A 24,447-nucleotide genomic window follows, 5' to 3' on the forward strand; every position below is an offset into this window, starting at 1 on the left:
GTTCGTTAATTGTTGGTTATGCTACCTATGGTAGGTAAAATGTAAAGAAATGCAATTAGCCTTATTTTAAAATGCACTGAAGTGATAAAAATAAATTTATTGATAATTACAGAGACACAGAATTCACTGATAGATAAAAGGTATGAGATATGATAGCAATGGGCATGTTAGTAATTCATTGGTGCGACTTGAGAATCATGATGCCTTCTCCCCTATGTTGGCACAACTGCGCAGCTGAGCTGTAGGTTGAATTGAGAAACTGATCCACTTTAAAAGTGTTTTGGTAGGTCTTTTTAGCCATGTAAATTTTTGGGTCCATACATTTCCATCCAGCAACTGCAGGAGGGATGGACATGGGTCCAATGGAGAATGAGAAGGCCTTTCACCAGTATTGCTTTGGAGAACTTCACCTCAGCATCCCACAGCTAAATTTCAATTAGGACATGAGAGCTTTTCTTACATGGCAAAAATTTATTTTTTGATTGCTGAAATTAGTACATTATTGTGAATTTTGTACTAATTTTTTCAGTAATGTTTGTGGACCGTGTCTTTCTGTACTGCCTTTTACATTTTTGAAATGCATTAAGTATGTTTGATTTGAAGGAAGTTACTGTTGCCTCTGAAGTGAACTAATGGTTTGCATTTTTCTGGAGTTTTGGTTCATTTTTGTCTGTAGTATTACACTGTGGTGTTTACATGTACCGCTCTCCTGGCTGCGTACTCCCTTGTCTGTTAAGATACCGTGGTGCCTGCTGACAAGTGGCATGGATCCATGCCAAAGGACAGAGGTTGTCGAGTACTAATGGTTTTAACTGGCAAGTCTGTATAACACGGCAAATGTCACCTCCTGTGCAGGAAGTCTTTCTGTGCCAGTACTGAACTTTGGCACCACATGCCTCCAAACATTTGATCACACCTGGCTGTCCACACATATGTGTCAAATAATAGTGGAGAGGGAAGCATAAAGTTCAAGGACAGTATTGGCTCCCTGCAAGCAGAGGCTGAATTGCACTCAACACTTTGGAAACTCGTATGAGAGGTACCCAAATGTCATTAGCTGGGAGATAATGGCAGTCCTCTACTTGTCCATTGGATAATAGCAGCAGCAGGGAAGTACTGAAACTCAGCAAAGTGAGTTTGCATTTAACATAAAGATTGTGAAATTGCCTCAGTCTGTTAGAAAAATGAAGCCATAATATTGACTGATTAACATATATATAAACATGTAAAATTACTATTAACATATAAAACACTAGTACATAAGTTAATTTCTGTTGTGTGGGACAATGGAAAATAAATTCACACTTTCATGTGTGAAATTGCATAACCCCTAGGATCTACCTTGCCTGACTTCACATGCTTAAAAGTTAGGTCAGATGAGTCCAGGTCTGAAGGACTGGTTTTGTAATTGCAATCTGGTACTATATGTTGTTTTTTTAAGAACAAGTTAGATAAACGCCTGTCAGGAGTTACTTAAGAATAATTGGCACTGTCTTGTGTTAGAGAGAAGGACTCTTCAGTTATATATTGGATGGGGAAAATGGTCCAATGCTTGTGGTTTTCTGTTAAGATAGGAAAACCTGAAAGTAAAAATGGCTAAAAATCTGTTCATTGTCCAAGCTGAGAAAACAGATAAAAATGAGAATCAGGGGAAAGGAAGTTAGGCTTGATGATACTATTTGTACTATTTCAGTCGTTGAAAATGTATTAAAGGAAATTGATACTTAAGATTTTTCACATGAGTATAGATAATACTATTCTAAAGTAGTAGAGGAAAAAAGGGAAGAACTAGTTGAGGGTCATGCAGGGCCTACTTGATACACATCCTGCAGTGATCTCTCACTTTTTAGCTATTATGAAGAATATCAAAGTAATATTTCATTGTGCAAAGTCAGCATCATAGATTGGCCAGCAGATTTTCTGCTGACTTTGATTGTGTTGCATTTAATTTTTATATTATTTTATTATTGTTCTCACAAAATTGTTTTCAAAATCAAAAAAGAAAAGCCTATCTGGCATATAGAACTCCTGTTGTTAGCATTTTCCCAAGGAGTGGGTTAGTACAAGAAACCATGAAGAGTAAAGCAGACTGCTGCATGCTTAGCAGCAAAGTTATGGAAAATGTAAGGTAAGTTTTAACTTTACTTTGAAGCAGATTGTACTTTTAAGTAAAGATATACCAACTGCTAAAAATAGACTAGGATGCACATAAATGTGCTGGATAAAGATGCGGAGTAATTAAAATGGAAATTTAGACTTTCTGGTATGTTGTTTATTCCCCACAGGGGAAATGTTTTGGAGGAGCTGGTACACGATTTAGTCTTCTGAGCGCCACTGGTATGGCATACTGAGTGTAGTCATTCTGCTTTGACTTCTTATTTAAGCTCCTAGTCTTCCTAGCTTTCCTCTGTTTTAATTACAGAAGACAAGACTCCCCTACTGGGTGACTCTGGACAGGAACCTAGCACCAGTAGTCTCATTATTCTTCAAGAGGAGCATGTCCTTTCTGCTGGTGGAATAAGGAGCCTGAAAGAGGGGGTTAACGCCTTCATGAAATTTAGGTGATCTGAACAACTCCCCTTTTTCTAAACTGATTGATTTTGGCCCTATGAAATAGCACTTCTCGAGGACGGTGAATGCTTCTCAATCTAAGCTTTTCTCCTTTTCACAGCCTACTGTCTCCTCAACTCATTTAGTACAAACTCTTTCTATCTTTCCACATGCCTTTATCACTGTTTGTGCAAAAATCTTCTGTACAGCTTGTGCTTAATAGAACAGTCGTCTTATATCTCTCTCTACTTCACTGATTCTCCATCTGTTCTCCATCCAAACCAAAGCTGAAAATGTATCCTCTGCTTTGCATAAATCTCTTCAGCACTTCTTCCAGTGCTTTTATTACTTTCAATTTTAACTTTACAGCCCTGTGATAGACACTATATAAGATAGTTCTGCACTGCACTGCACCCCTAAATCATTACCTGAAAACAAATATTTCTTCATTCAATTGTTTTCCATTTTTAAGTACATGTATATGATTTAAACACTTATTTTCAAATATATGTACATAATAGTGTGTTCATAAATGGGGGCGGGCAGTGCTATTCTTTAACATTATACAATTTTAATTGATATATAGTATATTTTTCCTAAGCCTTCCTATAAAATTCTAACTGTCCAACAAGATGACCAACTGGGGTCCTTATTTGTTACCAGACTAATTGTGCTGGGTGATGATAGCACTTTCGGGCAGATTAGTTCCTACTTAGATTCAATAACCCTTGAATAAGACAGCAGGGGAAAACAATGTCACCAAAGTATAACAAATCCAAAAGTTCATTAAGCATCACAGAACTAAGTTTTTTAATTTTACAGCCAGTTATTCCCTGAAACTAATTGTTCTGTCATCTAAAAGTTTATTTGCCTCTTTTTATCTCCACCAAACCAAACCAAACCAAACCAAACCAAACCAAACCAAACCAAACCAAACTTTGATAGCCATTCAAAGAAGCGCCTTTGACTCCTGATCTTCTCAGCATTCAGATTGTTTTATAGAAGAGTAATACATGAAAAATTAAAATGGTAGTGTGACAGACTGACAATGAAATGTCTAGTGATAATTGTAAGTTCTGAGGCATCTTTGATGCCTAGGTACTCACTGATCTCTGCTAGTTAAGATTTTCACCTCAGAATTCCCTTTTTGGCTGTTGCAACAGCACTAAGGCATGAAGCTGACAAAAGGTGGAATGTGAGTATTTCTCTAGCAGCAAGGAAGTCTTTATGAATAATGTATATAATGAACTCAAAGAAATTGTACAGTACAAACAAAAGTCCTGATGTGTTATCAACCCAATAGGCGCAATCCCATTTTTCTTTGAGTTCATACGTTTAGAGTGCAGGACTGTTCCATTTAACATATTTTTTGTGTTTCATTAGCCTCATTTCAAGTAGACCAAACTATGGGACTACCACCTGTAGAAGATAATATTTGTGAGAAAAATTCCCTTTTAGTACTTCCTTTAGTTGAGCCTAAGTATTCCTCTAAAATATATCCTCCCATCATTCTAGTTAGTTATAATTAAGTTTTATTTTACTTGGCCATAGCATAGGTATTGTGAATACCAGATACTGTTGTGAGACACAAGGATGTTGTTGAAGTATATCTGCAGGATTAGAAACATCTGCTGCTTCGAAATGTGCTATGTCATTTAGAAATCTGATAATGTCTTCCATCACCATACTAAGTCTGTGAACCTCTGTGTTACTTATTTGATTTCAATTATTTGGGCTGATCTCAGTGAAGGAAAGCATGACTTCACTGAAATTTTTAAAGGAGTAATAATACAAATACCTTTTTGAACACAATTTTAATGCAAAGTAGCGGGCAATCCAATTAACCAAATAAATGTAAAGTAATAGATGTGTTTAATAGTTAAAAGGTCAGATTTATTTTGTTTTGTTTCTTTTTACAAACTGGAACACTCCTCGAGGCTGCTTAAAAAGATCTTTGTGAACAAGGTAGTACAAATACACCCAGCTACATTGCATACCTGTGGTTGTAGCTGATTTAGAATGATGATTCCTTTGTCACTGGGAGGATACTTGCATGAGAAGGACATTATTTCAATGAATTGAAACTGTTTCCTTATTTCAGGAATTGAAACTGTTCCTCATGAGATTTCTGGCTGCATCACTGGAATGGTACTAATGCCAAACTTCCAAACCCATTAAGTGCCTTCAGACCATAGATCTACCTTCTTGATCCAGCCTTGGTATGGGGTGAAGTATTGTAACTGGATTTTAGTGTATCTGTGCCCTATAAACAGGCTTGCCATGGTTCCTGGGCAGGGAAAAAAGACTCTCCAGGAGTATTAACAAGACCCAAAATGCACAGTATGAAAAATAAGTCTTAACAGTAGCTTAAATAAGTCTTATCCCTTTTACGTTTCCCTGAATGTACAGGGTGAAGCAGGCATGCTTTTCCATGGTTTCTGCTGGGGCCTGTCCAGCAGTACAAAATGCTAGGCCTCTCACACGTGGCTACTCATTACACTTTACCCATCTCTTTGCATTTAGAGGAAGAAAAGTTAGGGAGTTCATTCAGTTCTTCCCTTACGCCTAGTTCTGTCACCATAATCATGACAGTTTAATTTTCATCAGTCTGTCTGCCTGCTTCTCAGATGTATCTGTATTGCCTCTTGTCTCTGAGGGTGAGGTTCATCTGACTAAATGCAGATGTTTGTATTTAAACTAGTCACCCTGGCTTGCTTTTGCAGTCAATGGAAAGGAATAGGCACGCACTTACTTAATAGGGGTGGTTCACCAAGATCAGTTTTAGAAACCTATGTTAGGGCATGAGTCATCTGCTGTAGAAGTGCTTTGCTTTTTTTGACTGATCATACAGGAGTCTAGATGACAAGTTCAGTGTAGATGTCTGCATTTAGGCAAATGAAGTTTACCTTCAATGTCTTTGATCCTTAATTTACCTTGCAAGGTTTTTTCTTTCTCTTCTGTGTGCATGTATAAATCTACGTGCTGTGTAAGAAAGACACTGACAGGAGACAGTGATGCAGCCTTTTTAGTAATTGAACATTTTCATATAAAAAGTAAGCATTTCTGAAAACGTTGCAGGTTTCCATGGGATCCAACTGGAACAGCACGGAGAGCCTGAAGCAGTTTTCTTTTTTTTTTTCACTTCCCACTTTTCGTTAATGACTATAAATGCTCTAGTTGTATTTTCTTCAGCTTTTGTGTGGACTGTACATCTGTATTAGTTAGATTTGTTGTTACTGCATGATTTTTAGCATAATATTGTTTCTCCAAGAACATCCTGACAACGATTAAAGTAGAGGCTAGTCTCTCTGCTCCAGTCCACTGGCAGCCATTAATAACAGCAGCTGTGGTAAACTTCACTCCAGGTCTGATCCTTCAGAAGAAATCATGAGGGTCCAGCCAACCCTAGGATTTAGCTATAGTGTAACCATGCCACAGATTTTACAGTTAAAATACATTGAAAGTAGTGAAGACAGCTTTCTAGTCACTCAGTTTCTGACACTGCAGAATGTCTCTGTATTGTATTAGAAAAGAAGGTCATTAGTGTTCTCTGTTCAGAAATTATGTCACTCTGCTTGGTGGTCGCATTGAAATGCTTTTTTTGTAGGAGTGACCTCCACAGACTTCTGAACTGTCAGTTCCATCCCTTATGATTATCTCTTGTGTTGCTTTGAATATTAATGGCACAAAGCCGTCCTTGTCTGCAGTGAGCACAATCCAAGAAGAGCCTACAAAAATTAAGCAAAAAAAGAAAATGAGTGTACTGCTCTGGTTACGTAAAATGTACAAGCACGTTTTAAAAAGTCAGCCAGCACGCGAGCAGGCAGGCTTTCTTTTTGTGCACTAAAGCCTTATTACGCTAATGACATTAACGTCTGACAATCCATGCTAAACACACCTTTGTGTAAATGCGAAGGGGGGCTAAATGAAGGGTCTCAAAAGGTTTGAGGCATTTTGTTCCTAATTTAAATCAAGTTAAAAAATAAGGTGCATCTTTGCTAGTTCTGAAAAACTATAAGTATCTCCATTTTCTGAAAACTCAGCCAGCCTTTCCAGGCTGACTTTTGTTCTAGTGACATCTACTTCTGCTTATCCTTTTTGCTCATCTGCTCTACCCAAATTATGAAGAGATCATAAAAACTGAAAAAGTTGGCAAAGAAAATTATTGTGCTGTATTTGTTCTAGAAGGAAGTGGGGGTTTCTATCTCCTTTACTGTCAAGCCAAGATTGTTCAGTATGTTTTCAAATTCATAGAGCAAATGGAAGGAAGTTACACTTTGAAGATGATTTACAAAAGATACCATGGTTTACAAAAGATGATTTACAAAAGCTGCTATAATAAAATCTCTTGTCCTTTAATTATTTATCAAATCTTCTCATAAAGAGAGTGAACAAAATCTGAATGACATTTTTAATCCTTTTTTTTTTTTTGGAAAAAAAAAAGAGGCAAGATTAAAAAACAAAGATATCAAAATCATTCAGGTTCACTTTCTGTATTGCATAGAAGCAGAAAATAAACCTACCCCGCCCTTTGTTTTTTACTTCCTTTGCAAGTCAGCTTGAAAATGAAGCCATAGGTACCATATATATTTTTTTCTAGTGATTCATCTATTTCCTTTTGGACTGGATATTGCAGTTCTTATAGAAAATAGTGAATTCTCTATTTGTCTTTTTTTCAGTTTGACATTTTATGAAAAAGAAAAAAATCCGTGGCAACTGAAAAGCATTGTGGGAGCCCTTGTACCACACATTTTTCTGAGAGCATATGATGCTGCCATTACTGAGCAGGGGCATTAGCTGGGATATGAGGTAAAGAAAGCCCTGATATGTTCTGTTGTTGAAATTTTTAATTTTGGGAGATAAAAACTCTGTTTTGAAAAGGAATGTGAAAAAAGGAACTGTAGAAAATCCAGAAGAACCATGCTTAATTTTTGTCAGTCATAACGAAGCATGTTCCTGGACAAGGCAATCTCCCTTCCTTATACTATTAAGAAAGCACTTTTCCAGGCTGCTACACTATTGCACGTTGTCAGGTACCTGTTACATCATAAGAAGATTGCATTCCAAACCATGAATCTTTAATCTTCTACTCTTAATACTTTCTTTCTAATTCTGGACAGACTTCAGATTCTGTAAGGAATGGGCCTGAAAGTGGAAATTCTGCTGCCCAAATCGATAGTTAGATTGTTGGTCAAATTGATAAACCATACTCTTTTGTCATACTCTTGGGACTTTTTACTTTCATCCATTGAAATGTTTGAAATTCTCTGTGTCGTTGATAACACTTGCTTTGAAGCATATCCCACAAAATATTTCAATGGCGGAAAAACCTTGTGCAGAATGTAGTACCCTTTTGCTATGCACAATTATTACGATGATGACCTGCTGAAAAGAGAGACTTCTGTGTGCTAATACCAGGGCACTATATGACAGGCTATATTTAGTACAGGTAATGGTATTACAGTCCTGGGCTTAAAGTGCAAATGATGAGGCCAAGTTCATTGCTCCTATAACTGATGATCTTAATAGCCTTGCCGTGGATATGAATTTGGCCTACAGTTGTGAACTTTTTTCCCCAATATATTCAAGTTCAAGTGTTTATTCATAGTAAAAAATGCCAGGCTGTCATTGTAATACAAGCACGCTCTTCATTACATCCCCTTTAATTATATAGTATTAAAAGATGGGAGTGATATTTTTAAACATCACATTTAATATTCACGCCTTGTGGCAAAGGAAAGATTTAGGAATATAAACCTGTACTGGTCAGAAGTGAATAAAGACTACTACATAACTAGTTCTGCCCCAAACCTGATAATTTTGCAGGATTTTGGTGAGTTTTAGAAAGATTCTTGTTTCAGTTGTTCTTTTTGCTGTCAACAAACAGACTCAATTTCAGAAAAGCTGAGCACCACGTTGAACAGAAAGAGGGACACGTTAGGATGATTCTGAGACATTGTCTTTTTGATATCTCTGAAGTCTAAAGCATGAAGTTGAGGAGTGGTGTTCTGCTAATTAAATATTCAACTGTTCTATGGAGCTGAAAACAGGTTTTCTCAGGCCCATTATTTATTATTTTCATACTGAATTCTAAACCTCTTTTTTTATTATAGGCATTTGTTTCCAAAATCAAGAGCTGGAAGTACAGGCCAAAAATGGTATCCTCCTTGCCCTGCAAAGCTGCATTGTGTTATTGCAGAAGCCTGCTGGGAAATAGCTCAGGCCTCAACAGCAAGTAGAGTTTTTTCATATGTGCCTCCACTGCACTGTACAGTTGAGAGAGATTGCTGACAAGAATATGAAACCTGCATATCCGTATCTTCTGGAGCAACTCTCAGAAACTGCTGTAAGCCAGGGGAAAACTGAAATGGCCCAGTGTGTCTTGGATAAAGGCAGCTCCCCCAGTCTGTGTTGTATTTATAGCTCCTTCATTCTTGTGGTCTCATCAACAACAAGGAGATAAGCAGAATATGAATGGCAGAATGGTGCATATTTTACATCTCTTTTTCCCACTGTCCTTGGTGCCAGCACCAGTAACATCCCAGGCCTGGTTTCTTTTCATCAATGAGCCTATTCTGTAGCAGTCTGGTATGTAATGGTCATTATTTAGAAAACTATAGCTTATATTATTACTTTCCTTTTCTTTTTGATTTTGCCGACAGTTGAATTCATTTCTCATAAGACAGAGTATACTGATTAAGCCAATATGTCTCAGCCTGTCAGGGGCTAAGACAAGGGGTAAGACAGAGAGTAATTTGTGGATCTCTCAGTGTGGAAACCGTGCAAGGAGATCATAATTATAGCCAACCACTGTGTACTGTAAGGTCATAATATACTTAGACTGTGATGAGAAGAGCCATCAGAAGCATTATAGAGAAATGGCTAAAAAATAACAGTATGTATGTTGCTGAGAAGGTAGCATACATGAACAGACCGGGACAAGGTAATTCAGAGACCAGTCTGGGGCTAGGATTTCCCTAGCTGCTTCTGTCCTTACGAATTAATCAGTGGGGGTGGTAGAAATGTGAGAGTGGCAGATTAGAACATTGAGCTTCATTGTTCTTACAATTATAATTGTTCTTACAATCTTACATTAAAACAATCCCAAATGCTACATGCTACGTATATATATCATATTCTGAGAATGAATTTTTCTTCAGCCTACTCTCTGTTGTCAGGTCTGGGACATCCTTGTAAAGATGGGCAAAGCAAAATGCCAAAAGGTCTCAAGGAATCATTTCTATTTCCAGGTAACACAGTGTACTGATTATTTTCTCAGCCTTCCTCTGTAAAGGCATCTAACATACTACTCTGGTAATAGGTAGTTCTGCAGTTATTAGCATTTAAGTGATTTCAAGAGACACTCTGCCGTATTTCAGACAAAGGAAAACACATACTTGTCAAAAAAAGTTAGCTATCTCAGTTTGCTACAGTATGGGGTAATTATTCTACCACAAATGCCTCTTTTATGCTAAAAATCTCAGGTGAAACCAGATACCAGAAATAAAAAGAACATACCATGTTTCATTTCAATAATGGGCAGATCAAACAGCTGCTGGACTAAATTCAAATGGATCTTGCCATCACAGAGGAGAACATCTTTTGTTTCTTCAGTAACTGCTCCATTTGAAAAACTTTTCTTCAAATGCATGCATGTAAAAGAAAAGATCTTGTTAAAGGCTTAGACATTGTGCCTGAGTTCTTTTAACCATTCCTCTGCTCTTACTCCTTTCAGTTCTTTAGTCATTTTGCTTTTTCTTTGTCTGTCTTTGCTACAATTTATAGATGACACCATCATGCAGTGCAATTCTAAGTGCAATCTCATAGTCCCATGTGAAGAGGAATATGCCTTTTTGCTTTTTGCTTTGTGTGCTTGTGCAGCTCAAAACTGCATCAGCCCTGTGTATATCATGTATTGGGTCATGCATATATGCCTCCGTTGGGCCTTTCTGCCTGACGAGTCATTTCAGTGGAAGGGAATATATCATGCCTGGAATAAAGTTGTCCAAGATGCTACCAGAGCAAATGAGTACTCTGCTCAGTTTCAGTTGTATGCGTGGGTGGTTTTGATAGTCGTTGGTCAGCTATTCCGCCCCAGTAAAATAACCTCAGTTCTGGCACAGAGAGAATTGCAGAGACACTGGACATAGCGACAGTCTCTCTGAAAAGCTGTCATAACAAGGTAGCTTGGGAATCCTGTGACTTTCTTTGAGAGGGAATGTGTGGATTTACAGCCCTGGAATTTGCTCTGACATTCACTAAGAGAACACACTTGAATATAAAGGTGGCATATTTGTGCTTCATGAAGTTTAGCTGGCCTTGAGAATCGACAGCTTTGTGTTCCGTCATTCTGATTACTGCAAAGTGCAAGGACCACAAAATAGTTGAGCTAATATGGTTATGGAGTGGATATATATTTGCATTTACATCTTCCTATCTGCTATGACTTGAAAGTCATTTTAGCATTAAAAATTTTCTAGTGACTCAATGCCATTATAAAATATATGTGAATTGGACATTTTCTTCTAAATAATCTTGCTATACTTTGTCCTGTGAATTTCGTTCTTTTCTCTCCATACTTTCCACCTGTGTAGTTCCCATGTGTTATGGGTTTTTTTTCCTCTGGCATCCCTTATGTTTGCAATACCCCCAGATTTAACATATTTGAATGAACAGTCTATTTATCCCATTTCCTAGACCTTTCTGTTTTGTACATTCAGAAGGGATCCAAGTTAATGTTTTAGAATGGGTTGAAAAGATGTCATCTATCCTAAATCCTGTTCTGGTCCTACCCCGTCTGTGTCTACTTCATACCGTTGAATCTTTCCTGCTAATATGAAACTTACAGTTGAATGAATTCACAACTGCATCTTCTATTTCTGTGCATAGTAATCTAACCTTTGACTAAATAAATGTCTCTTTTAATGATTGTCTTCATTTCTAATTGTTGTCTTTTGACTCAGTCACTCTCTCAGTGAACGTGTGCTTTGTTTGCTGTGTAACAACCTTTCTAAATCAATCACTTTCATTTTTCTGTACATAGTATGTATGCTGTCATGCAACCACATTGGATTCTGTAAATCAGAATGTCTACCAACTGTTGCAAAAGTATTTTTTCCCCACTCTACCATAAATTGGCCATGCAGATAGTCTATGGCTGATTGTTATTTATTTATGTGTTATGATTGATTGAAGATGTAAGAACAGTAAAAATATCTTTCCATTAAAAACGTAAGCTTTCCAACTTTCAAAGGTCTTCTTATCTCTTTCCCCATTCAAAACAGCCAGAAAATTGTTGCAATGTAATTAGTAGGGAAATACCTAAGGAATGCATCAAGGAAGTATCATTTTCTTAGTCATAAACCTATAGTGACTTTTTATTACAGCTATAACTATATAACACAACTTCTTTGTCATTTTTAGGTCTCTTCAAATTATATAGTAGTATATTCTATTGAACCTAAATACACTTAAAACTCAATGGGCTGAATGTTCAGCAGTGAGCACGTGCTTTGCATTTACATTGTAAAGATGCTGTTTGCCTGTACAGGTATTTGTGCAAAGCTTTTCATTGCTGCATATTGTGGATTAGCACATCTAACAACTACTTCATTTTCCTGAATTCAGGTTGAAATAGCAGAGTTTATTCAAACTTGTACTTCAGTTAATGAATTACAGGAAAAGGTGGGCTGTAAATGAGACAGGCACATTGCCTTGACCCAAGTGGTTCATTTTTTTACCTAGATACACTTCAACTCAAGAATAATCAGAAGACAATCTAGCTCTGCCTCTGTTGACTTGAAATCAGTTGAATGGAAACGTATACGAAGGATGACTTCCTTCTAGTATGTTTCCTACTTAGCCTTGCAAGTTATTATTGGAACAGCCATTGGAAGTGGAAGACATTTTTGTATATACAAAACTACATGGCATCTATTTTTTATCCTAACCAGTTTTTCAAGTACAGACCTCAAAGCTTAAGTTTCAGAGTTGTTTATCTTTCATCACTTGTGAGCATTCATATTAGCTGTTCTGTCTTTGTCATATACTTCTGTTTATAATGATAAACTTAATCATCTTTACATTTATTTTTGTCTGCTGGCAAATTCTGTCAGGTCAAGAATCTTTCTCTGTTTTAATCTTCTAATTATTTAGCCTTTTTTGTTTAATGTTTAGTTTAAGTGATGATAACATGCCTTCTCTTTGAGGAATATGTTCACACATGTCATAGCATAGATTAACTGATTTAAACCCATGCCTTCTGGAGAGGCAGGTAACTGTTAGTATTCCCTTTTTATAGATGATCAAACCATTACACAGGAAGATTAAGAGATTTGCTCAAGGTCATGGAAGTAACTTGTGACAGAGTTAGAAATACAACTAAAAGCTCACCTTAGTACTTCCCATTTTCATGCCTTAACCCAAAGACAATTTGCTAGTCAAATCTAAATTTAACCCACCTTTTCCCAAAATATGTATCTGATTTTGCTATGTTGCTATTTATCTCCAATAAAAGCCAGAGGGCTTGCAATTCTCTGATTAAAATCCCTTAATGTTAGTTGTTTTATCCTAAACCAAAGTTTATTGGTAGACTAAGAACATATTAATCACAGAAGAAACAAATATATTTCCACATACGTGAGTGGATATTTTCAGATTAAGTTTCTTTAGCCAACTTCCTGTAGTATGTCAAGTCCAGCTCTCCCTCAACAAAAATCCAACCGAAAGAAACTATCAATTTAAGAATTGTTTTCCTTCATCCGTGTCAGCCTGCCCCTTGATCAGATTTTATAGCCTATAAAGGGTCTTCTGGGCAGCAGCCAGCCCATCACAGCGTTGCCAAACTGTCTTTCAAAACTCATGTTTTGGAATGCAAATATATACAAGAAGAAAATAATTTACTAAGGCAAAAAGGGTTCCTGGATTAGATGTTATACACTGTATGTGTGCGCGAAAAATAAACATGTCTTTTAGCACTTTTTGGAACCTCACCGAGCAGTCGGCTAGTTCTGCCTCTTGACCTTTTTCACTATTTATCTTGTATTTCCTAATGCACTGCCTACACTTGCCTGAATGCTAAGATCATCTTCATGAACTTAAATTCAACAACTGATGAAACAGTGAGGTAGATAAGAATATGCTACCAATCAGAACTGTTTTTACTAACACTGGGCTAGTGATCGATTGCAGTTTGAATGTGTCCTTCTTGCACATGGATGTCTAGAAATGTAAGATGTTTTCCAGATGAGGCCTCACAGCTGTGTTGCCCAGTATTGCATTACTTACTGGATGTACTTCACTGATGTACCCACAGACTGCCTTTGTTCTTTTCATAAACGTATCACATTTTTGATTCATAGTCATCTTCTAGTCACTTAACACATGCAAGATTTTGTCATCCTTGGTTGTTTCCCGCTAATGAATATCCAGTTTATAGCAGAAATTCCTTCTATCAATCCTGGAATATATCACTATGCACTTCATATTAGTTCATTTCAATCCATTTTTTTTATTCTAGATGCTAAGGTCATCAAATTACAGGTGCGATGTCCTGATCCTCTATTGAAAATACTACTGACTTTATGCCATACGCAGATTTTATTAGCATATCTCATCAGATCATTAATGAAACTTTTAGATTAGCCTGAAGATCAATCATGAGAAAATCCACTAGTCAATTTCTTCCATTTTCTTTTATATCACTATAACCATTTACTATCTTCCTTCCAGCTAATTCCTTAACCATCTTATATTTCTTCTATTAATCCCTGTTCTCTGCTGTTGAACAAATAATTTCCCCTGTGACATGATTTCAAGTACTGTACTGAATTACAGGTATTTTAAATATTCTTCATATCCTTTGTGTTAATAATCTGTTCTTTTATAACGGAAAGATACCGGGTTAGTCAGTCACATCTCTGCATTGTCAGACGAGTAGTGCTGTAGGTGCCTAGAACTCTGTTTTCATTTTCTTAAACCCTTGATTTCAGCTCTTTGTGTTGTGCTTCAGTGGTAATTTCAGTTTTGATACCTTAGTACTCATTACTCAGCTTGCTTTTGCCTTGCGCCCACATTCATTGTGCGGGATGAGAAAAAACTAGTAAATTAAATAGACGTGGGGATTCTGGTCCAGAAGACAATGAAAAGAGAGTTAGATGAGTAAAGAAGAGCACTGAAGAGGAATGAGAACTATGATTTTTGACATTCAAAGTACTGTGTCTCATTAAGCCTTGTGCAGCATTGCCACAGGGCAGCCTGCCCTGCTCCCCTTTCCTGTCATGATTTCTACTGTTGCTGTGATTCCTGTTTGATTTTTGGTGGATCCTGTTTTTCTTTTGGTGGAGATCTTAAGATCTTTGCTTGCCCTTATGTGGGACATTCGAATTGCAACCCTAATAACCTGTCAGCGAAGCATAAGCCTGTAAAATGTTTACGTTGGAAGAGATCTGAGGTGTTCAGGGATGCTTAAATCCCAGTGCAGTTTGCATTTATAGTGCACATCAGCATTTCAGATTATATGATGCTAGGATTTCTCTACTCTTGGCTCCCTGTTAATAGTTCTGCAACTACTGTTTCAGGTGTATTGTCATCTAAGATATACCCTTTGTCCTCATGCTTGTGCTTCCATGATCTTTATGTTTTAAGTGTGGGGGTTTTTTAACTCAGATCTTTACTTTCTTTGCACAGTACGAAAACTTGGATTAATTTTTGACATTACATATTCCTTTTCGTTTGGGTCTATGTATCCAACAAACAAATCATGCGCTCTAATAAAAGGTATTGTGTCTCCTCCACAAACCCTGCTTGTCTGCTATTGATCAGCTTCAGAACATTGTTGTCAGAATTCGTTCTTAACAAATTCCTCAACCTTTGCTCAAAATGTTATCCATGCATTAATCACACCTTCTCTTGACTACTGCAGGTCTTTCTTTTATGGTCATCCTAAATCTCTTCCTTCTAAACTTCAGGATGGCTGACTAGTTTCTTACTCCAGGGAGCAGTCATATCACCTTCCTCTTCCATCATTTTCATGACTTACTTTCTATTGCTCAACCCGAATCAAAATTGCCCTTTGGATTTCAGAAAGGTTCATGGTCTTATTACAGCTGATCATTGCAGCCTGGTCTTTGCTCATTTTACTGTGCCACCCTTATACCCCGCTTCTTTAGCTCTACTTCATGTATTTCTATAAGAAGAACTTTATTGCCATATGTTTGGATCCTTTCTATTCATCTTTGAGCTCTGTGTAAAAAAATTGTTTATTTTATAGCTGACCTCGGCAATAAAGTTTCCCATAGTAAATTGTATGAAGATGCTATAAAAGTATAAATTGACTTGCATACAATTATTGGTGAGTGCTAAGAAAAGGAAATCATTGTGACTAATTGCTGAAAAGATATTTATTTCCTGTTTAATTATGCAATATATGCTCTCAGTTATATGCACTTTTGACATAATACTGCTTGTAAGCAAAATGTACGAGTTTTAAGATATTCCTCAGATTAAGATGAATCTTATTCCTCCTGGAGAGTTTTGCCTAAATGCCATTAATTTCAAATCCAGATTGGCTTTATTTCCACTGTAATTAGCTTTTGAATGAGGCTAGTTTAAATATTCTGCAGCTGTTTCTTTTCTGGGGGAAAAGGATGATAAAAGTATCTTTTTGCAAAATGAAACAGAAACAAATCTGTGACAGATCCTCATCTCTGCTTTTTTTTGTCTTTTAAAATAATATCCTCTTATTGCGTTTGTCTGTCTGCCCTCCCACACTATCCTGAATCACAAGTCTGTATGTGATGAAAGAGCAATAATATTTGCTTTTCAGGGTTGAATGATCAAGTCACCTCTGGTGGCTGAATGCTATTACACAAGTGATAGTGCAGTGACATTTCCAAAGTGTGAGTGATCATGTTTTTCTTTTATCGCTATGGGCTACAAAGAATATAAATTCTGGTAGTACTGCATGGACGTAACTTCAGAGAAGTTATAGGTAGGCCTAGCACTAACAGAATAAACAAAGGTTTTGAAGACTATTTAGTGAGCAGACATTATGAATTATTAAGTAATACACATTCTATTTTATATTATGGTTTTCTAAGCAGAACTGGAAACATACATAAGTATGTCAATAATGCTTCTGCACAACAGTGGTCGTAATTGCCCGTTAATTATTGCTACATTTTTATCTATTATGTTTTAAACTTTCTTTTTATGTTTTTAATGCATAAATATGGTTATGCAGTACTGATCATTATATTTTATAGTACAATAGATTTCTCAATCAAGATTGAGCCTCTGCCGTGCTGGGGATTATACAAACACTTAAGAAGACATGCACTTGGCACAAAAAGCTGAAAGATAATGGCCATATTATTGACTGGACTGCAGTGTTCCTAAAGCTTAGAATGTTTTCCACAGGCTGATATTTATATCATAAGGCGATAAAGCTATTTCCTGACTTTTTGCACTGTGAACACAGAGCCTGGCTGGAACCCACAGCCCAGCTGGTCTCTGAGCTCACAGAGCACTAATCAACTCCTGAAGGAGGAACAAGGTTCAGATGTCTGAATCCAAACTAATCAAAACAACTATTTTCTGAGAAAATTATTAGCTGCCTATGAAGCAAATATTTCCCTGTCTGTCTGGAGGCCTTTCTGCCTTCAGTCTATTTTTCATTTTCATTTTGGCATCATGCTGTGATCCTGTTAGATTTCAGAAGAGGGGCTGAACTATGCAAGGCATTAGTTGAGACTTACACAGAAAAGCTATGTGTGTCGGAAAGACATTAAGTGGCACTTTTTCTGAGTTGTCATAATGCAGTACTAGCAGTGCTTTCTGCTGGCTCAATGTGAAACTAACCTGTTCAAATAAATAAGAGTCTTCCTTTCAAATGTAGTTAGTCTAGCAGTATTTTAGAAGCACTAATATTTTTTTTTTTCCAAAGAAAAAACCAGGATAATTAATTCTTATTGCTTGTGCAAGCAAACGTGCACAGTGACTTCAGATCTTAGATTAATGTTACGTGTCACAAACAAAACTTCTCTTTGGAAAGGTTAATCCAATCGAATCCAAGAGATAGGGCTGCTTGCTAAATAAATAAGTTGATTTATGTTAAGAAATCAGAATTAATTTGAACATGCTGGAGAACAGAAGGGCTTGCTTCTTGGCAAATAAAATCCTAAATTATTTAAAATAGACATGTTGCTTTTTTCACCAGAATTTGTATAATGTATTCAAGTTAAATTATTGACTAATTCAGATTGAAAGCTTTGCTTTTATCCAGAGTACCTAACATACTAGAATCTGCTTAAATGCCAAGTAAACAATTGCTAAAAAGTAATGAATATGACTGAATTGAGTCACCATTCCCTTAATGAGTGTTTAAAGAGGGGTACTTAGATGTCTGTGTGGATTCCTTTAAAGCAAAAGGAAGTCAAATTTGTTTGAGAAGTACATACTACAGCATCATCACAATGTAATGTATTACTTTGACATAATGCTGCTTATGTTGCAGTAGATAAGAATGCATTTATAATTGGCATCTACATCCTGAAAGGGACCCCAGTTTTAGCAGCAATACCACTAGCATCAGCATGACCAAAAATATTATCAGTATAACGTTAGTATTTCTGCAAATAATACTAAGAATAATAGCCAGAAATAATTACCCAACCTACATTCCTTAGTTGAAATTCTTATTGAAGCCAGTAGGAATTTTGCCAAAACAAGGGTGGGATAGGAACATGATGATTTGACATTTGTCTGTTTATTTAATGAAATGATAATTACATATTGACAGATTCCTCCCCCCCCCCCCCCCAAATTTGAAGTGGTAATATGTTTTACAAATTGAGTATGTCCAGCTCTGTGAAGATTAGTGGTGAGAAATTAAAGTAGAAATAAGCCAACTTCATGTCATGCCTATCTGAATTTTCCATAAATTGAGATTTAATACTTTGTTTCAGTCTTCATGAGAGTCTAGCTATCTTCAAACTTTGGATTTGAGCTTGGGTTTGAATTTATTATGTTTCTGGTGGGCTACTGTACCACCCTACTCATAGGCTTATCCCTACACTAAACTAACATATAAACCTTTTGTACATTAACAGCTGTTTGGCTCTGTTCTCTCCTTTTGATAGATGCACACAAAATCAGCTAGTATCCAAGACAGTTGTGCATAATCAAAGAACAGACACAAATCTCCCATGTGAGGTATCCTCTAAGTTACCCACATCATCCTGAGTTATTGTTTCAATGACAAATTATAATACCATTTTAGATTAAGCGTGATGCCAAACTCAGGTTACATTTCTCATGGGTTTGTAAGAATTAAACTGCATCCTCCTGATTTAAAGCTAAATAAATACAAGATTGTTTAAAAATTCAGTGTCCTATCACAATATTTTTAAGATGACATAAAAGTTACCTGGTAAGTGATATGAACGACAGGTGGTTCCTCTGAACATGGATAGGCTAAAGATATCCTCCTCCCATTCTTAGCGAAGTCCGTTATTTCAGAAAGACTCAGTTGTAACTCATTGAAGCTGCCACAAAGTCTCTCTAAATTTCTAGATATGTGACTCATTCCTCTTTCACTTGGCAAATTGTTGTTTTTAGGAGAACTTGATGTTCCTTGGATCACATTGAACTGCACTTTAGGGGAAGTTGGTCTGCTGGAAATCCTGGTAGGTGTTCCAAAACCAAGAAGAGACACTGAACGATTGGTAGGTTCAGCATCCAATGTTTGCAAGGCCACCGGGGGGTCACCTGGGAGCCTTTTTTCATCCAGGTCATTCACACTTGATGAAGAGCTCTGCTCATAACTAGGGCTCTTTACTTCTTCGATGAGTCTTCTCCTGCCACTAGGAGATTGAATAACTGTGCTTCTCGGTATTAACAGCTCCCTGCTTTGAGGTTGGTCTTCTGTAGCAAGATTTTCAAAGAACTTTCTTTTTCCAGGTATATTAACAGAGGATTCAAAGTTATAAAACATATTCTGCTTAGTCTCAGGCAATGCTGAAGAATCTTCTTCCAGCATCAATTCTTTGATCATCAGACGCATTACATACTTGTCTGAACTTGAAGATGGAATGAGACTAGGCTCAGGGAACTTTTGCTTGCCAATCAGAATCAATAGGAGTTTATCTGTCAAAAAGCATAGGCCTTTTGGTCTTTCATTTTTTTCCAGCTGGATTTGTTGAATGTGAGGCATGCAGGAAGAGGTTACTGAATACACCAAAACAATGTTAGAAGTATTAGAGGCTACTGCTACAACCTGAGCTCTAAGGTCAAAAGCCATTATATCAGGAACTAGAATACCTGGGATGGTGACTTTTCTGGTGGTGGTTACCTTCCTCTCAAAAGTCACCAAGATCATGTGAGAAGAATCTTGACCATTTGTTGCTGCAGAGTCTTTGCGTTTCACAGTACTAAGAGGATCGGGATCAGACCGACGGTGGTTTGCAAGGATATGGGTTAAATCCACAGGACCTGATGAAGAAGAAGCAACTGAATCAACACCTGATCTATCTGAATCTGTGGACTTTCTTCGCAGGTCCATGGAGTATTCCTCATCACCAAGCGCCAGAGCAGACTGTGAGATTAAAGAACCAGTTTCTGTACCAGATGACATATCAAATGCAATGCCTGCATTCAAACCACAGATGTTATCTAAAGGAAGCTCAGTAGCTACAGCGATTTGGAAATCCAGTGTGGCTTCTATAGCACAGATATAACCTCCCACGTCAAAGACTGGGCAAAAGGAGCAGGTATTTAGAGTTTTCTGAGCATCATCCCATATGTAGGAATGCAGGGCACTGCCTATAGCAACTACTAAACGATTACCATCCTTAGTCCAGCAAGCACAGTGGATAAGCCCACTGCTTTTGATATCTGCCTTAACTCTAGTATTGTCCGTACGAACAGCATGCAAGACTGAAGCATCTCTTTTTGTAAGCACAGCCAAGACCTCCTTCTTTGGATGCCAGACACAGCCCTGAGAAAGCAGTGGAAACGGCTCACCAACTTCACAAGTCTGAGAAATCAAGGGTTTGTTCTTGTCTGCAGTGCTGTAGGCCAGCTGCCAAACGCTAACATGCTTTTTGTGCTGAACAGCAAGCAGAGCTGGGGTGTCGGTAGAGCAACATGGGCCCCAGTAAAGCCCATGAACATGTTCAAATTGACCAACAACACTTGAGTCTCCAAACTTTAGCTCTCTGTTATGATAGTATAAAGCAGTCAGTATCACTTGCTTCCCATCTGTCCAGGCAATTCCATGCATGGGGTGGATGGCCTGATATAAAGCATTGAGGCCGGTTCTCAGTAGCTTTGCCTTTCCCAACTCCATCTTTTTAAGCTTTCTGTCTACTGGTGGTTGTTCCAAAGTAGAGTATCCATGGAATTCACTTGCAGATCATGATGAGGAAATTTTTTTCTTGCATCTCCTTCCCTTCCTTTCCAGAATGAAGCTCGTTTTTCTGCTAATAATCCAAGAGCCTATATTGTGCACTCCTTCCCAGTAAGCCTGCAGCTGCTCTTCTAAGTATAAATCCATGTCAAAGCTGCTTTTGCTATGTCTTTTCCTGGGAGGAGTTATCATCTTCATGTGATGCCTAACAAGGTTTAACCAATTACTGTACGTTTTCGTAGACGTCTATTTTTAACTCTTCACTGCTGGGAGTATATTTAAAAATAACACTCTAATACCTTGACCGTCAGTGAATGAAGCCCTTTGGTGAAGGCTGGAGAGAGATCATACACTGTTAAGCCTAAGTATTAAGCTACAGCCTGAAATAATGACCTGACACTTCTTTCAGCCAGCCTTTGAAGGATAAAAGAAGATTTAAACATACCTGAGAACTGTACAAGGCAGATTGCAATCTCTGATGGACAGCATCTTTCAAAGATACAAGATCCTAAGTAGCTATGAAAGGAAAGTAGAAAAGGGAAATCATGCTCTGTTCTGTTAGTAGTTACAAGAGAATGAAGGAAAGTGAGATTTAAAAAAAAGCAAAATAGTCTAGAAGCAAAGACAGCTGATTAGTGTTCATTTTACTGGGACAGATTTCCTAGCTACAAATATATATTGATTTCTTTCTTGGTCTTCCCAGCCACCTGTATCTGAGGACTGTTCCCTCCTCATACAGCCAAAATGCAAAGAGGAAGCCAAAATTTTCCTGTTTCCCTAAACTCTGCAGTTTCTACAATATGTAACAGAACATCATGCAAAGATCCTTGAGTTCTCAAAGACCCAGCCAATAAACTCATGTAACGCAGTGGGGCCATGTGAGGATACGCCAGTTTGGTTTGGCTGTATTGTTTCACGACCAGAGCTGGTTCAGATGGACTGCCTTGGGTGTCTCCATGCTTCCCTCCTCAGCTCATCCGTTTCTGGGGTTAGCTTGGACAGAGCTTGCATATCGCTGAACATAAATTGTCAGGGTGGGATTCATTACTTAAATATAAGCAACCATTACTATTTTCAATGCCCTGGGATATCTGAGACAGCCACACTGGGCTGGCAGATATGGCATAGGACTTAGAGAAGAGTAGTGCCATTCTGGAGTGGCAGCTGGCAACAAAGAGATGATCCCTAGATAGTAGTCCCTAGACTGCCTAAGATGGCATTAGAAGCTTGTATACAGGTAACTGAATCCCATCCTCAGCATCTTTTTGTAGTTCTTGTTTTGCCAGCATCTCCTTTCTGCTTTGATGTAACTTGTGTCTCTTGCTGTTTACATAAAAAAATAATGTGAATAAATTAGACCAGAGGTTTACAAATTATCAATATAATCACTAGGGTTAAAGATGTAAGACTTAACTATACACATTCTGCATCTTTGGCTGATTTATGCTTTATATATTTTTATAGTACTACCTGGGAAAAACAGACCTCTTGTTGAAGGCAGTTGGACCTCTGTTGTAAGAATTTTTTTAGTATCCTTTTTCCAGGTGTGTTTACTGAGGATGGTGAGTACCACTAAAGAACTCCCAAATGTATGTAAAGTAATCATATCATATTCTCATTCATAGCTACTTGGTTTTTGTAGATTATTTCATGAAGATTACATTCAAAATCAAGACTTTTTTATATTCATCAAGGACAAGCCAGCAGTGATGACTGGAATAGGTAAAAATTAAAAAGTTAAATACGCAGATTAGAAGATCCCTTTTTATGCAAGACTCCTGAAATTTTGGTCTCTGTCTGTGCTTGCAGTGAAACCATGTTTTTTAACGATTTTACCTTACCCATTGGTGACATAAATGCCCAGGCCACGCTTAAGATGCCACACTGCCATACCTGTTTCACTAGGAGCTCTGACTATTCTGTACTTCCTCACAATGGTAGCAGGATTATTGTGTCATATATTAGTGGTAGCTTTTTACCCATAGTAGTTATAATGAATAGATTATATTAAAATACAATCCCAGCAGCTCCACAAATTTGCAGAGTCTGTATAAGATATTTCTGTTTTGCTTTAAAGTAATGCTGCTTCACTGCTTTGCTGTTTTCTGGATGTATTTTACTGAAACTGATAAAGCTATTCTTTAGCACAGCCATCTCATCTACATTCTGAATGGTGCTTTAAATATCGTAACAAAACTATGTTGCAGCTGGATTCTAGCAACCTAAAATGTGTTTTGGATGCAGAAACTTCTGCCTCAGTATGACTGAAATGCTCAGAAGATGTTTCACTAAGGATGATGTGTGTTCTGCCAGCTATGCAGACATCTTGAGATCATGGACTACTCGTGTGGAAGACTGGACTTTCTTTTGCGTTTTTTTTCATTTCATCATCTCTCACAGCATGCATCTGCTCTTCAGCAGTGTCTGTGACATTATCAGAGGGCGATACAAGGCTGAATCTGTGAGATTTGCCAGTAACAGAATCATCCTCAATTTTGGAATTAAGGACGTCTCACAAACACTGAGGTTTTGAAAAATATCTGTAGCAGAGCCACAGTGAGGTTTTCATCTACCTCTGAAAGCATTAGGAAATAGGACTTCATCTGATATACTTATGTTTATTTCTAGTTAATTCTCTACAATACTCAGATATAAAAATGACAACATCCACAGTACCACTGGCATGGTAGTGAGGTGGTGAGGTAGTGAGGCGTGATATATTCACAGCTGATTACTGCTTTGTCCAGTGTTAAGATCTTTTTTTCCCCAACCTCTAGCACCTTTAGTTCACCAGGATAATTCACTTCCTGTTTTCTATCACATAACATCTTTACATCCTGTGGTAGAATTTTTCTAGCAAGTCTGAAGCCAATCAGTAAAGGTGCTTAGCAGATAAGGAGTTACACAGTTCATTTAAAGCAAAGGAGGTTCAGAGATCTCTGACTACAAGGAATGTTTGTCATACAGCTTCAGTGAATGTGAGATGAGGCCCACTGAGAAACCAGACTCATGGAGAGACACAAAACCTTTGACGAGTTTGCTGTGGCCTTTTTAAAAATCTCTAAGGTTCAGTGTTCCGTGAAATCTGCAGGGTTTGGACACACCACAAGGCCTATTCTGTAGCAATTGAGTTTGAATGTCAGGCTCCATTTGGGATAACATTTGAGGATCTCAAGGACAATTTCCTCCCATGGTTCATTCTGTGGGTTTTTTTTGGTGGGAGAGAATAATGTGGGCAAGAAAATTCTGTGAGAACAGAATCGTCTAGTACCTCCATAAACACCATATATGAGGAAACTAATTTAAGATAAGATTACCTTTCAGAGTGTATCTTTAAAAAGCTATGTAAATAATGGAAGACTTGTAAAATATACAAAGGGAAAAAACCCATAAGCTATGCCATGATTACAGAATTCAAACAAGTTATACTTGGGATCAAAGCAAATTCCAGATGTGGGCACAAGGTGAATAAAAGAGACAATGAACTTCCG

At 37.4% G+C, this 24,447-nt stretch overlaps 1 protein-coding gene across 1 annotated transcript; it reads right to left on the reverse strand.

Annotated features, from left to right (window-relative positions):
* Positions 1-6,111: 6,111 nt before the first annotated feature.
* LOC127014145 (WD repeat and coiled-coil-containing protein-like) lies at positions 6,112-20,896 on the reverse strand. Its single transcript, XM_050893285.1, has 3 exons — positions 18,977-20,896; positions 10,069-10,189; positions 6,112-6,278 (listed from the first exon to the last, which is right to left on the reverse strand). The coding sequence occupies exons 1-3, from the start codon at positions 20,894-20,896 to the stop codon at positions 6,112-6,114; spliced, it is 2,208 nt and encodes a 735-aa protein (XP_050749242.1).
* Positions 20,897-24,447: the final 3,551 nt, after the last annotated feature.

This window comes from Gymnogyps californianus, chromosome 3, assembly GCF_018139145.2.
Source record: "Gymnogyps californianus isolate 813 chromosome 3, ASM1813914v2, whole genome shotgun sequence".
Taxonomy (NCBI): Eukaryota; Metazoa; Chordata; class Aves; order Accipitriformes; family Cathartidae; genus Gymnogyps; species Gymnogyps californianus.